The sequence below is a fragment of the Dendrobates tinctorius genome, unplaced genomic scaffold (genome assembly GCF_039654945.1).
Source record: "Dendrobates tinctorius isolate UK_male_01 unplaced genomic scaffold, ASM3965494v1 ptg000036l, whole genome shotgun sequence".
NCBI classification, from domain to species: Eukaryota; Metazoa; Chordata; class Amphibia; order Anura; family Dendrobatidae; genus Dendrobates; species Dendrobates tinctorius.
The window spans coordinates 25,310,025-25,325,680 of NW_027361704.1; the positions used below are offsets into that span (position 1 = coordinate 25,310,025).

Sequence of the window (15,656 nt, forward strand, 5' to 3'; positions counted from 1 at the left end):
CTTCCCTTCCTTTAATGAAACCAACCTGATCAGGGTGAATTATATGGGGAAAAATATAGTGGTCCCATTTATTAAGACTCATGTAAACAGTGCTACTCTTAATTAATATGTTTAAAGCATGTCTGTCATTTTATTTAATATCTAGTCTCTTACTAGCATGTGCAGCAAATCTATATATCAGCCTTTACAATGAATGAAGTACAGTTTCATAAGCTTTCTATGGAGCCCTTACATCGCTCTGTACAGGAGATCAGCACCTCCACCTGCAGAGCACACAGCGGAGTGTTTTATTGGAGCAAATGGTTTGGCATTTCAAGGCTTCCTGTAATCTGCTGCACGTTAGGAAGAATATATTAAATATATGAAAGGAACACTTTAATTTTAAATACCCATCTGTAGAAGAATATTTGTCAGGTGAGGGTTATGGAAGATCCTCATTCACATTAAAAGTTTGAAGATACATCTGCCTTTATTCTACTGTGTACAAGACCTTAAGTGACATTCATAAAGCATTCAGGAAACTGTAAATTATCCAATTTTTACTTATAAGAAGCAAAAATACCCACCCTTCCTTTCTTTCTTTTAATGTTTCATCATCTGTCTGTTTAAATGTAAGATCATTAAGTTTGACATGCATGTGTAAGGGGTGTACCAGGATCGTGTAATACTCCACTCCCTTCTTTAGTGTAAATATTCCCTATGCTTATATTTGTATAGATGTAAATACACCTGTCTTGCTATGTATAATAGTTCTGAGGTAGGGCAAGTGAAATACCCATGTAGTCCACAAGATGGAGTTCTGACAGTCTCTAGTTCACACATTGTACATAGTTAATATAGGAGGGGGTCACTTTGGATAAGACAGGAGGACTTCCTGATTATTTTGAGTTGGGGCCAGGGCATCTGTTATGCTCAGGTGGGCTCTATATCCTGAGCACCATTGTTACCCCGTAACGTTATAAGCAGGAGCCCAGCCATTCACAGCAGCAGGCTAGAACAGCAGTGGACTACAGTAATTTTGGAACAGAGGCTAAGAACAAGGCCAAGGCAGCATAGGGACGCAGGTGGTCCAGAATGTGGCAGCTTATCACATGGGCTGATGCCCTAAGATCCGGGGTGAAATGGCTGAGGGAACCCCCAAGCCTAGTGAGTTTGGACCAGAGGATGCTGCGTCACCGCAGGAGACAGTACAGAAGGGCAGGTCGCTCACCATGAGGGAGCTGACTTTGGAGGCTGATGCTCTCATGTCTGGGGTGAAACAGACTGGGAAATGTCTATCCGTAGCGGAGTTGAACAGGGAGGACGCTAAAGAACCGTATGATACAGTCCGACCCGGGTATGTGCTGTGTGACAGAGAGAGAAGTGCAGAGAAATAGGAAGAAATGTACAATGTGGAACCTGTTGTTAATGCTGTGTTGAACATGGATGTGCTGCATAAGGCCTGGATCACACTTCCGTTTTTTAAAATCCGTCCAAATCCGTCGTTTTCCGTTAAAAAACGGATCCGCCATTTTTTTGGAGAATCCGTTTTTGGTCCCATAGACTTCCATTAGCGGTTACCGCGGATCCTTAAAAAAAACGGATCCATTTGTGGTAAAACGGAAACGGATCTGCTTTTTCACACAAAAATGGATGCAAAAAACAGATGTGTGAAACAGGCCTAAGGAAAACAGTAAAGTTGTTCATTTGAAAGTTGAAATGGACTGTGTCTCAATTTGTGCGGATCCCTTTAAAGGGAGCCTTCAGAAATGCAGAGAAGACCCTGACGGAGCAGAAAGTGAAGCCACAGGTATGCCAAGTAATGGACACTGTCTTTATGTAATGGGAGGTCAGGACATGACTAAACGGCTGGCCTCGGTCATGACTACGGCCCTGGCCCTCCCTCTCATATGTAACAGGCATTTATTGGCTACAAGAGGATTTCTCATCAGCATGGGGAAATACAAGCTGTATGGCTTGTCCCTGGTAGGTTAGGCCTAAGTAGCTATGAAGATTGGTCATAGAGAGACACTGTTATCCCAGGGATCTAATAAGGTTTTTGTCATATGTTGCATAAACAAGGACTAATGGGAAGGCCGTCCCAGACCAGTGTATGGAATGCCACAATCAGCTGAGCCACCGAACTGTTAAAAGACTTAGACCCAGAACTTTACAAACTTTAAGACTAGAAGGAACAAAGCATTTATGGTCTTATTATGAAGCAGGTTTTATTTTAACAGATGTAGTGCCCACTTACTCCTCATAGTAGGGATTTCTGTATTCACTTGTTATGCTGCTTTTCTACTGACAGGTGAAGAAAGGGTGGTTACATCAAATTCCACTGTGACAGAGGAAAATTAAATGCAGAACAGAACTGATGCCTAAAGAAGCAGCCTAAGCAACATAAACACCATGGGTCCAATTTATCAAGGTTTTGTTGCAAAATTTTTACGCAACTATGTTGTAGAAGATGCACAAAGATTTTTCACTTTTTGGAGTTTTTAAGCCACTCCTGGTCAGCTCTGCTCAGAAAAGTGGCAAAAGCTGAGGCAAACCAGGAAATGACCAAATGTCCACTAATGAGATGTAAATTACACTAGAAATTGACTCTATTACTTGACAGGAGAAACATTTCTGATGGTGGCACACTGCAGTTGAAAGAAGCAACAAATTAATAAATAAATTTGGTGCATGTTTCTTCAGCAAACAGTTAAAAGTTTTGATAAATCGGGCGCTATGTAAAGATATTAGGATCATAAAATAGGCAGCAGAGGAGGTGGGTCAACCATTCCTTAATAGCAGCGGAGAAGCATGGTGCCCCATAGCATAAATAGCAACAAGATAAAAGCCAACAGTGTGTAGCCCTAAGGCATGTTGCCTGGAGTGGGAACAAGAGCCCGTACTCTGGTGATCTGTGGAGTTCACCACAATGAGACCAAAGTGATCAAAGATTTATCACCCATCCCTTTAAGGAAATTGTTAAAGATGACAATTAAATATTTATTGACTCCGTAGTGTTCTAAATTCAAGATCATATTCTTCAGAATGTTGTTGGTTTAAATGTTTCAGTATTATTTGGGATAAGAGATGTTCTGGAATGTCTTCAGTCTTTGGACAATCTGAAAGGGAAAAAAGAGGCCATAATTGTATTATTAATGTAATTTATGTCAAGTACAGTATGGAACATTACAATCACAAGTGTTTAGAGATTAAAAAAAAGCATTTCAAGAAAAAAGAGACACCTTGTCAGCTGTCCCAGCAAAGAAGCTGAAGCTGAAAAGAGGTTGCCTGTTCTATTGAAACAATCATGCTGTAGTAACTACTATACAGATCCAGATTGCTTCAAGAAGAAAAACTTTTTGGAATGTTCTTCACAGCTACTACCCAGTCAAATAAACTGATCGATTATAGGAGAAGTTTCTTGGTGCTTAGTTTACATGCAGAAATGACTATTACTATTACTACTACTACTACTACGATAGTTTGCACTTGTCGTTACTTGGTTGCAACAGTGAAGACAATGAGGAGACAGTGGTACTTAACCAACACTATTTAACTAACACAAAAAGGAAAATCAATTTATAAGTTGTGGTAGATCGATTCACTTGGCTGCTTAAAGAGGTAGTCACTGGAACACTTTCCATTTAAGTTTTCAACTGGCTAATTAAAAAAGTACTGCATAAACAAGTCCAAAATCAGGTAAACAAACATGGCCTTTCTGGCATAAGGAGAAAAACAAAATAGCACACAGTACAGTTTGTGTGGCTGTGGGGATCCGACCGCTCGGGGGGACAAACAAAATTCAGTTCTGTGGATCTTATCTCTAGTCAAAAGGCTCCACATTTTCCCTCTGGACCACACCTTCGGGGTGCAGATATGGTGGGCAGTCTCCCAACCACTCTTCAGCTGTCCACAAAAACTGAGCCCTTAATATGGCCGATTATCCCCTCTCAGCACATAGTGTGCTGAAGCATTATTCCAGTTTCATATCACTGAGGCTAACATCCTCAGTGACATATATCTTCCCTCCAGTATTTCACCAGTGACCATCTCACATATTCCCCCCTCTGCCCAAAGTCAGGGTTTTTTGGGACCCTAAGTCACTAAACAGGGAAGCCTAGAGAGGGCATCTGCTTTACCCTGTAGGTCCCAGGCCTGTGCTCCACATGCAGGGCCGGCGTTTGGGGCAGGCAGACCAGGCAGATGCCTGCCCAAACGCCGGCCCTGCATGTGGAGCACAGGCCTGGGAAACTACATGGTAAAGCAGATGCCCTCTCTAGGCTTCCCTGTTTAGTGACTTAGGGTGCCAAAAAACCCTGACTTTGGGCAGAGGGGGGAATATGTCCCCTGCTTCTGCAGCCCCCTTTATGAAGTGTCCAGAGGGTGTACAGCAGTGAATAATGCTGTGCATCCTCTGTAGTCCTCTAACATCTCTCCCAAACCCCCCTCTAGCCCCCCTCTTTTTTTCTCCCTGCAGTCAGGTAAGAAATTGAGAGTGAGGGGGAGGGACCGATTACAGCACAGCAGCGGTCAGTCAGAGCCGGCCAAGAACATGCCTGCAGCCCTATGTGTCTGTGTCCTCTCCAAGTCCTCCTGAGTCCTCATCATGGCTGCTCCTAGCACTGTCCTAGGAATGGATCTGTACAAGTGAAGCCACAGAACCTAGTAAGTATACATGTATATGTGTATCTCTGTGTGTACATGTGTAGTATGTGTGTGCATATATACAGTATATAGTATGATTGTGTATATCTGTGGTGATTGTGAGTATATATAATATATATACTGTGTATATATATACTGTATATATACATGTACATACAGTATATAGTATATGTATGTATATTATATTTGTATACTGCATGTGTGCAGTATATTGTGTAAATATATATAAACTGTAAATATATGTGAGCATACTGTATATATTGTTTATAAACTCAATGTTTGTGTGTATATACTTTATATATGTGCTTGTACACTCTGCATGTGTCTGTATACTGTGTATACTTTGTATAGTGTGTGTTTCTATATTTATAAAGTATATATAATGTGTGCATACGTATAGTGTGTATCTGTGTTGCATATATAGTTCTGTAATTGTAGTGTCGCAATAATAGGAATCAGTAGTTTACCGTATTTTGCGGATTATAAAACGAATGAGGAATGAATGGGAAAATGACAGTGCTGAGGTCAAAGGAGTTCATGCCGGCAGCGAACACAGACTCAGTGTCGTCACCGCTTGTCACTGAGTCTGTGCGTGCTGCTTCCCATTCATTCCCCAGTAGATTACAGCCCGAGGGGTCGCATTAGCACCACTCCGGTTGTAAACTGATTATCCCCAGATATGGATTGTGCTGTGGAATGGCTGTACGCCGGACAGGTATGGTATATTATTTAGTTTTTTTTTTTTACAGGAGATCGAGGGATTTTAGATGGGATTAGCAGTGTAATAAAGATGGAAAAAAATGTGTGGTGTATTGCTTCATGAAAAGACTTTATTTTTGCTGTGTGTGTTTACTTAACTCTTTTCTTACTATAAGATTAGTGATGGATAGGTGTCTTACAATAGAAAGGTGACATTAACCCCTTATTACCCCACTTGCCACTGCTACAAGGCAAGTGGGAAGAACCCGACAAAGCTCCAGAATAGGCGCATGTAATAGATGCGCCTTTTATGGGCAGCTGTGGGCTTCTGTTTTTAGGTTGGGGGGCCCATATTCATGGCCCCTTACTAGCCTGAGAATAGCAGCCCGCACCTGTTAGTTTTGCCAGGTTGATTCAAAATATAAGGGGGACCCCACGTAGTTTTTTTTCATTCATTTTTCCCTGCTCGCACTGTTGCTGGCTGAGCAGGGAGAATGACAGCCGCATTCAGCACCACATGCATTGGAACAGCGCTTACTGTAGCGCTACTTCCCCTGTGGCTGTCCGTATGGTACTGATGTGGCACACGTGTGCCACACGTAGAACACACACGGACACACAGACACACGGACACGGATATCTCCGGTACCGTGTTTTCCGGTACCGGAAATATCTGGACGTGTGAAACCGTCCTTAGAGGGATTCAGGCAGAGCCCCCGGAAGCACTGCAGAAGCGCAGTGTGAACAGGGCTTAATATCCTATGAATGGGATGCAAAAATGCAAATGAAAAGGCTGCAAAAACGCTGAATATTTCCTGCCAACACTGTAGATGAATCCGCAGCAAAACTGGTGCGTGTGAACAGTCGCTACAGGGGTTTTCTGATAATGTAAAAATAAGCATGAAATGACAAATCAACCGGCGGCTCCAGCACTGATACTCCAGGGGTCTCCGCCAGTCTCAGCACTGAGCTGCAGGGGTCTTGTGGCTTCACCTTATATTATAGCTGTAAAGTGAATAATAACCATCAGGGACTTCGAACCATCGGTCACGGAGCCAAAGGGGATTTAGCAGAGTAGTTTGGGGTACATGCAGGACTTTTTTTTTTAAATTGTTTTTTATTCTGCTGTTTATGAGGTAGGATGTAGAAAAAGATGGCAATTCTACTAGCGTTTTCTATTATGTGACTGTACAACCCCTTAACACGACCTATCATATTTTTCACGGATGCCATGTGTCCCCTATTTGACCTACAGTGCTGCACTCATGTCCGTGTTTTCCCAGAAGCACAGATGACAAGGGTCAATACAAGTACAAGTCTATGAGTCCGTGTAAACATGCCTCCATGTTTAACATGAAAAGTATATGAGAAGCTTTGTAATTACGGTACATTTTCATTATCCATACCGGAAAAACATGGATTGCACATGGTCAGCACAGTAATTGAAAACACTGGTGACACCGATATTGGTGTAACATGTATGTGTTTTATATGGACATGGGGGCCCCACTTTGAATTTTGCCTAGAGCCCCAATTTGTTTAAAACCGCCTTGTCCACATGGAAGCTGAAGTCCTGGAGAGCTAGAAATCACCTAGTCACCTGGGAATTCTTCCCCTTCCTTTCCCTCATTTGTCTCAGGTGCGCATAGCATGACACCTAAACTCTTGGCTCAGCAAGTAGTACCTCAGAGTGTCAATTGCCCATTTGATGGGAAAGCATTCTTTTTCCATTCCCTGAAGAATGGCCCCAGCACAAACCCTGTACCATACATCTGTGCTGGAAGTAGTGGCCCACAGGAACTATCCTCTGCTACAGCCGGATCGTCGCCTGAGCTTGGTTCAGATCTACTTACAGGCCTCAACTGACGCTGCTTGCGGACTTCTTCTGGCGCTGCTTACGGACTCCCACTGGTGCAAACTATGGACTTTTACTGGTTCTGGTACGAACTTCTACTGGTGCTGATCACACACTTCAACTGGAACAGTGCATGGATCTTCCTCACAGCTCAGGCCTTTTCCGGCATCTCACTGCTCTCAGACCCTTCTGTGACGATGGTGGCTGTAAGCTCACCTACCAGCGACACGACCTGTCCTGGTGCAGGTTCTGGCGAAAACTGCCTATTGTTAGCCTGACCAGGCCTTATATAATTAGTAACTCTGATACAGGTGTCACCTCCCCTGGTGTCATCTTTAAACTCTTCCTGTGGGAGCATAAGTTCCCACTAATAGGTTCCTACTACAGTAAAGGCCCCGTTACACATAACGATGTCCCAGCGATCCCATCAACGATGTGACATGGATGGGATCACTGGGACATCGTTAGGCTGATCGCTGGTGAGCTGTCACATAGACAGCCCCTCCATTGATCAGGACCAGCGAACAAGCTGGTTTCCAATGTAAACAGTGGGTATTTAAGAGCCGTGCGGCTCTTAGATACCCACTGTTTACATTGGAAACCAACGTTCAGTGTCGCTGATCTCTGGTCTCTCGCTGCCACACACAGCGATGCGCGCTGGCCAGCGGGAGACCAATGATCCAAAAACGGCCCAGGATGTTCGAGCGAGATCAGCGATACCCGGTAGGGGGGCCGGTCGCTGATACATGTCACACACAGCGATCTCACTGGCGATATCGCTGTGCGTGACGGGGCCTTAATTCTTTCTTTACTTTCACTTTGGCCTTTGATCAGCAGATGGGGGTTTTCACTTGTAATTGCTCAGCTAGGCATCAATTTCAACTGTTGTCTTCTCTGTTGTCCATTTCCTTACACTTGCATTACTGAATAAAATATATTTGGCTTGGAACATTTTTTTAATCTCTTTCCATCTAATCTAACCTATAATCTAATGTATAATATACTGTATATAAAAAAAATCATGTTGATTGTATTAGGGAGAATAAAAACAGACGTTCTGTTGTTTTGGTGTTTTTTTGCACTTTAATATCCTTTTAACATCCTTTGCTGTTTTTAATAATGAAATGTTAATTTTCCTCTGTGGGTCAGCATAATTATGACGATAGCAAATTTATAGTTTCTTTTAAATCAAAGGTTAAAAAAAAACTTTAATTTATGTCACCATATTTTGGGAACTTTTACTTTTTTATTTTTCAGGGGTGTTTTTATGGGAACCATTGTGAGACACCTATGACTTGGTGACACAATAGAAGGAATACTTGTATTTTTTATCTGGTGTTTAACGTGCAGGATAATCAATTTGATATATTAATATTTAAACATTTTATACAAACAGCAAGAGTCTGAATGTAGATTAAAAAATGTTATTATTAACAATAACATAGATTATATTAAAATGTCCCTGATCCTGTCCATTAGCAGCATCCTGATGGTGTAAGAAAGGGCGAGAGAGTTATTCCAGGTTCCCACTGGTCTATTGTCCCAGCCTGTATTTGTCCCCAATATAGAAAGGTCTTTATTGAGAAACTAGATTATGGCCCGATGCTATCGCATCGGGAGGATGCGATAGCATCACACCTCTTGCCATGTTAACCCTCAACACACACACTCCTCTCACCTTTCACCATCTCCACTCTTTCTCTCCACATACGACCCCTTCTCTCACTCCGTCTCTCATACTCACGTCGTCATCGCCGCTGCTCCACGATCCCCGACATCATCTTCCGCCGGCGACATGCTCTTGCGGCGACGCCATCTTGAGTATCATGAAATCCCGCGATACTCAAGATGGCGTCGCCGGAAGAACATGTCGCCGGCGTGGACGACGTCGGGATCCAAAATGGCGTCGGCGAAATCTCGCGAGTTTTCGCCAACGCCATTTTGGATCCCGACTTCGTCCTCGCCAGCGACATGTTCTTGCGGCGACGCCATCTTGAGTATCGCGGGATTTCGCCGATCCAAAATAGCGTCGCCGCAGGAACATGTCGCCGGCGTGGATGCCGTCGGGATCCAAAATGGCATCGGCGAAATCTCGCGAGATTTCGCCGACGCCAGTTTGGATCCCGACGGCATCCACGCCGGCGACATGTTCTTGCGGTGACGCCATCTTGACTATCGCGGGATTTCGCAGATCCAAAATAGCGTCGCCGCAGGAACATGTCGCCGGCGTGGATGCCGTCGGGATCCAAAATGGCGTCGGCGAAATCTCGCGAGATTTCGCCGACACCATTTTGGATCCCGACGTCCTCCACGCCGGCGACATTTTCTTGTGGCGACGCCATCTTGACTATCGCGGGATTTCGCCGATCCAAAATGGCGTCGCCGCAAGAACATGTCGCCGACGTGGAGGACGTCTGGATCCAGGATGGCGCCGGCGGAAGAAGATGTCGGGGATCGTGGATCAGCGGCGATGACGGCGTGAGTATGAGAGACGGAGTGAGAGAAAGGGTCGTATGTGGAGTCAAAGAGTGAGTGGAGATGGTGAAAGTTGAGAGGAGTGTGTGTGTTGAGGGCTAACATGGCAAGAGGTGTGCAGTGACGTCACAGGTTACAACTGGGCGGAAGATGTTACAACCGGAAGCTGCTTAGGGCATTTATTATTATAGATAGCGAAATAAATGAAATCGCTGCACATTTATTTCCAAGTTATGTCATCCTGTATATCAGTCGGTAAATATAAGTGGGTGTAATAGAATTAGTGATATAATTACCAATGTACTAACTATACTCCAACTGATAATGCAGATATATATATAATCCGGTATGTGGTGTTAGTTTCAAAGAAAGCAATGCTCTGTAAAAACTGATGATAGCACCATGTGTGGCCAGGACCTGTGATCACTGTATTTCATAGTAAAGCAGCTGCTTATTTGCACACTTGGATTCAAAGATCATGCAATTTAAATGAAGCGTTTTATCTAACCCACCCTGTTATGCACATATAGTATGGTTATTATACCAAATGTCACTGCCTACCAACTCAGGTATCCGCTGTGTTTCCGTCTGTGGCGGTACCTGGCATACAGTCGTATACCGCAACTAAAAAATACACTAGAGTTGTCCAATAAATACCAAAGATCTGGCACTTCCAGAACATATACAATCAAAATAGTTTTCCGGACTTACATAATAACATTGCCGAAAAAAATGAAGAGATCCAGAAAGATAATATTAAAATAACATGTTTATTAATTACACATAAAAAACACAAAAACTGAAAAATGCCCAGTAGGAGGCGCACAAATGCCCTAACAGCAATAAAACATGTACAGGTAATATAAAGTCTAATATGGAAAAAGGTAATAATAAACCATAATATATCCTTAAGCATCACATAGCTGAAAAAATATATATGTTCGGTAAACTCATTTGTTTAAATAGCTGGATATAGTGGCAACATGACACCTAGGTCTAAGTCCCTACACCAGTGGAGATAAATCAACAGCTACCAAGTGAGCCAAAAGAAATGATGTAAAAATAAATGAACCATAGATGACAATACCTGAACACTGTGGGCACGATAAGTAGTGGGCGCCGCAGCTTCCTCCACCCCAACGCGCGTTTCGCAACAAGCTTCTTCTGGGGGCTTATTATGTAAGTCCGGAAAACTATTTTGCTTGTATATACCGCAACTAGCAAAGTCTATCTTTTCCTCGCTATATACAACGCAGGATGCACTGTGCTGTGTGTCACATGTATGTGTTTATCTACCTATACCAAGTTAGGACAATCATCTCTATGCGTTTCGTCTGGTGATCCAGCTTCTTCTAGTGGCGAAACCTGCCAGACAAACAGTCACTTTATAGGTCTCATATTTAGAGATGGGTGAACCTCAACAGTAAAGTTTGGCGTCTGTACCGAACACCTACTGTTCAGGCATGGACACCGAACACGGACTTCAGTCAGTGTTACTGTTTGGATTCAGCTGCCCGAACACCGAGTGTTTGTTGCGCTGTCATGTGCATGGGATGGGATAGGAATTTTCATCAGCCGCTCCTGCGCTGTAAATAAATAATTTAAATTCAACAGCCATGTTGAAGCTGACAGCTGAGGGTTGCAGTCCCCAGCAGTGAGTTTTGCCTGGCTGGTTATCAAAAATACAGGGGGACCCATGCCGTTTTTTTAATTATTTAAATAAATTAGAAAAAACGGCCTGGGCCCCCACCCCATTTTTATCAACCAGCCTTGCTAATGCAGACACCTGGGGGCTTGTATTCTCAGGCTGGTAAGGGACCATGGATATAGGCCCCCTCAAGCCTAAAAATAGCAGCCCGCAGTTACGCAGAAAAGACATATCAATTAGATGTGCCAATTCTGGCGCTTTGCCTGGCTCTTTCCACTTGCCCTGTAGCGGTAGCAAATGGGGTTCATATTTGTGAGGTTGATGTCACATTTGTATTGTCAGGTGACATCAAGCCCACGGCTTAGTAATGGAGAGCCGTCTATAATACACCTCTCCATTATTAATCCTATAGTTCTATTGTAAATAAACACACAGCCAGAATAAAGTTTTTTTTATTATTATTATTATTATTATTATTATTTTATTATTAGAAATAAACAAAACACAGTTTTCCATTTTTATTTAAAAATAACAAACACAGTTATACTCAACTAACCCCTATTTCCACCAAAGCCCTCTCCGATCGGCGGGGATGATTTCACCGCCAATCAGAAGCGGTGTTTGCCGCGCTGTCATGAACATGACAGCGTAGCAAACTCTGGCTGTTCGGGCTCCCCATTCAAGAGAATGGGGACCAGGTTCAGGTTCAGGTCTGGGTACTTTTTTGGTACCCGAACCTGAACTTTTTATTACTTTTTGGAAGAACCCGTTGGACCCGAACATCCAGGAGTCCACCCATCTCTACTCATATTGATTGGCAGACTAGGCATCCAATCAAATTAATGCCTGTGAAACCTATACACTAAGCAAAAGAAATGTATTATCTTAGATTAAATAAATCACAGGATATATTAAATTCATAGGATATAAATGTATGGGAATACCAATATGAGATTCAGCCAAATTAACTATTAAAATTATATCTCAATAGATTACGTCAATTGAATTTATACTTTTTACAATTCATTTTATTATTTTATATCAATTATGTAATTGTCTACATGACTGTTAAATAGCACTTTTATTTGTCTTCAATCAGTTGTTTCAACAGTTTAGGTATCTGTTAGATGGCAATATTAGACATAACAATATTATCATAGCTATTTAAACAGCTGTCAGATTTCTACAGGACATTATTATGGAACTTATAACCTAAATAGGGAGTTCGGGTCCCCACCCTGTATATTTGGCGCCCTTTAGAGCGCCAATCAACATGCAGGGAAGGTCTGACACACACTGTAATGCCACAGCCAAGTTGGTTGTGGCTTTACAGTGATTGGCTGGCCGCACAGCATCATCAGGTCTATAGTAGACCAAACGTCACCCTGCTCGTCACAGTCTGATCCGGACTCAGGCAGTGTAGGGAGAGTTGCTGCTGAGATAGGGAGAGATTTGCAATTGTATTAGTGTGGGTATACCATCTGTAATACACAAATCCATCTCAACCAAAGTCCTTCTGAGTACTAATCAAGGTGTATATAGATATCAGTGTTAGGCAGGCAGACAGTGTATGTGGGTATATAGATATCAGTGCTAGGCAGGCAGGCAGTGTATGTGGAAGACTTCATTGCATATAGCAAGAGGGTCCATTCCAGAACTGTCTGCTGCTGCTGCCTATTACAGATATTTATAGACATAGTCCCAGGTATCAGGGGCAAGGAATAATTTGTATTGTATCATAATCCTGATTATTTTCTTTAAAAGCAATCCAGACCACATCATTTTTCTGCTCCATTTGCTTGTTGGCACTGCTAGAATACAGCTAGATCCTTTCTATATTACAGCGTAAAAATCCAGCTATTTTAAGCAGGGGTTTGGCTGTCACACGGATCACATCTTAGTGCGCTGAAAATTCTGCCATTTCTGACCTACTGTTAAATTTTGTTTTAGTGTCTTAGATAAGACACTAGTTTGCTGAACAAAAAAAAATTGTTACCTACAGGCCAGATATTTTAAACAAGGGTTTGTCCACCACATGGATCGCATATCAGTACAGTCAAAATTGTGCCATTTCAGGCCTCAATTAAAATGTTGTTGCAGTGTCTTAGGCAAGCTATTGACATCAGTTTGCTGAAAAAAAATAGTTACCTACAGGGCAGATATTTTACACTGGGTTTTGTTCGCCACACGGATCGCATATCAGTGCACTCAAAATTGTGCCATTTCAGGCCTCCATTGCATTTTTTTGCTGTGTATTAGCCTAGTTATTGACACCAGTTTGCTGCAAAAAAATATAGGTCAGATATTTTAAAGTGGGGTATCTCCATTACACGGATGACATATCTGTGCGCTCAAAATTGTGCCATTTCAGGCCTCCATTGCATTTTTTGCTGTGTCTTAGCCTAGTTATTGACACTAGTTTGCTGAAAAAAAAATTGTTACCTACAGGCCAGATATTTTAAATTGTGGTTTTCCCGCACACGAGTCACATATGAGTTCACTCCAAATTCAGCCATTTGTAGTGGAAAATACTGTAATAAGTTTAAAATGGACAAGGCGTGTGGCAAGGGACGGGGAAGTGGACGTGATGGTGATGCTGCATGCAGAGGCCGAGGCCGTGGGAAAGCTGAAATTGTGCCACTATAAACACCCACATCTTCTCGCCTGACCTTCCTGTCCCAATTACTAGGGGACTGCAGCAGCACACCACTATTGAAACCAGAGCAGTGTCAAGTGTCAAAAGCTTGTTGACTGGATAGCGGATAATGCTTCCAGTCAGTGTGCCGCCACCACCACCACCACCCTGTCTTCCACACAGTCAAGTCTGAGTAGCTGTGAGTCTAGACTCATATTCCTCACCCTGATTCTTCTCCTCCCACCATGCTGAGTGCCCGGAGACAATGGATCCCACACTTGGACACTCCGAAGAGCTGTTCACTTTTCCATTTATAGATTCTGGCCTCTCGCTCGGTCCACTTGAAGTGGGGCAAGAGGAGATCACCTGTAGCGATGCCCAAATATTTGAGCAGCCATGGTCACACGAAGGCGACGAAGGGAAAGTGTCAAGTGTGGAAATGGAGGACGAAGTGGTGGATGATAGCAGCACACAGGGGGAGGGAGGCATAGCACCCCAACAGGCAGAAAGAAGCAGTGTGGTGGCCGCAGACAGAAGGCGGGCAACTGTTCCCTGTAACACAAACACAACGGAAGTTGCCAGTCCAAGTGTTAGTTCTTTCCGAGTCTTGTTGTTTTTTAAAGACTCTGCCTATAACCCCAAAAAGGCCATTTGCACCACCTGCCATGCCCGCATCAGCAGGTGTAGCAAAACTACCAGCCTCACCACCACCAGCATGATCAGGCACATGACAACAAAGCACCTGACTTTGTGGGCCGAACCCCACGTCCAGGAACACTGCGGGTGACACCATTGCTTCTTCCGCTGTTGTGCGTGCAAGCCAATCCCCTGTCCATGGTGCATGTGGAGAAGCATCCTGCCCTGCACCTGTCATTGCAGACATTCAACTATCACCATCAGCAAGCATGTTCACGTCCTTGTCCCAGCACAGCATTCAGTTGTCCATACCCCTGTTCTTGGAACGTAAGCGCAAATACGCAGCCAACGCCCCAAATACCACACTACTAAATTCACACATTTCATGACTGCTTGCGCACAAAATGTTGCCTTTTAGGCTCGTGGAGATGCAAGCTTTCCGCAACCTGATGGAGGCGGCCATCCCTCGGTATTCGGTACCCAGGCGCCACTCATTTTCCCGGTGTGCCGTCCCTGCATTACACAAGCATGTGTCCCACAACATTAGCCGTGCCCTCAACAATGCAGTTACTGTGTTTAGTCCACATGGACAAGTGCTTCTGGGCAGGGACAGTACATCTCGCTGACAGCACACTGGGTTAACATAGTGGAAGCCGGGACCCAGGGATGGAACACGTCCTCCCGATGCCGAGGATTGCGGGCCCTAAGTCAATCAGGGTTGCCCCTACAGTCTGCAGCTCCTGCACCTCATCCTCCTCTTCCTCATCAGCCTCCATCTCTGAAATGACCACATCAGTCACAAGCTGCAAGCGGCAACAGGCTGTGCTGAAGCTAATATGATTAGGTGACAAACCGCACAATGCTGAAGAGTTGTGGACAGCTCTGAAAGAGCAGGCAGATCTGTGGATGACACCGCTGAACCATACAGCTAGGCATGGTCGTGTGTGACAATGGCTGGAACCTGGTGGTGGCTCTGAGGCAAGGCGAGCTCACACACATACCATGCCTGGCCCATGTGCTTAACCTCATTGTTCAACGGTTTCTCAAAACCTACCTGGAGCTGT

At 43.7% G+C, this 15,656-nt stretch overlaps 1 protein-coding gene across 1 annotated transcript in view; it reads right to left on the minus strand.

Moving 5' to 3' along the window:
* Positions 1-450: 450 nt before the first annotated feature.
* STING1 (stimulator of interferon response cGAMP interactor 1) overlaps positions 451-15,656 on the minus strand; it is a 122,910-nt gene continuing 107,704 nt past the window's right edge. Inside the window, exon 7 of the mRNA XM_073573761.1 lies at positions 451-3,098. Coding sequence (XP_073429862.1) covers positions 2,980-3,098 — 119 coding nt within the window. The 3' untranslated portion in view covers positions 451-2,979. The remainder of the gene's footprint in view (positions 3,099-15,656) is intronic.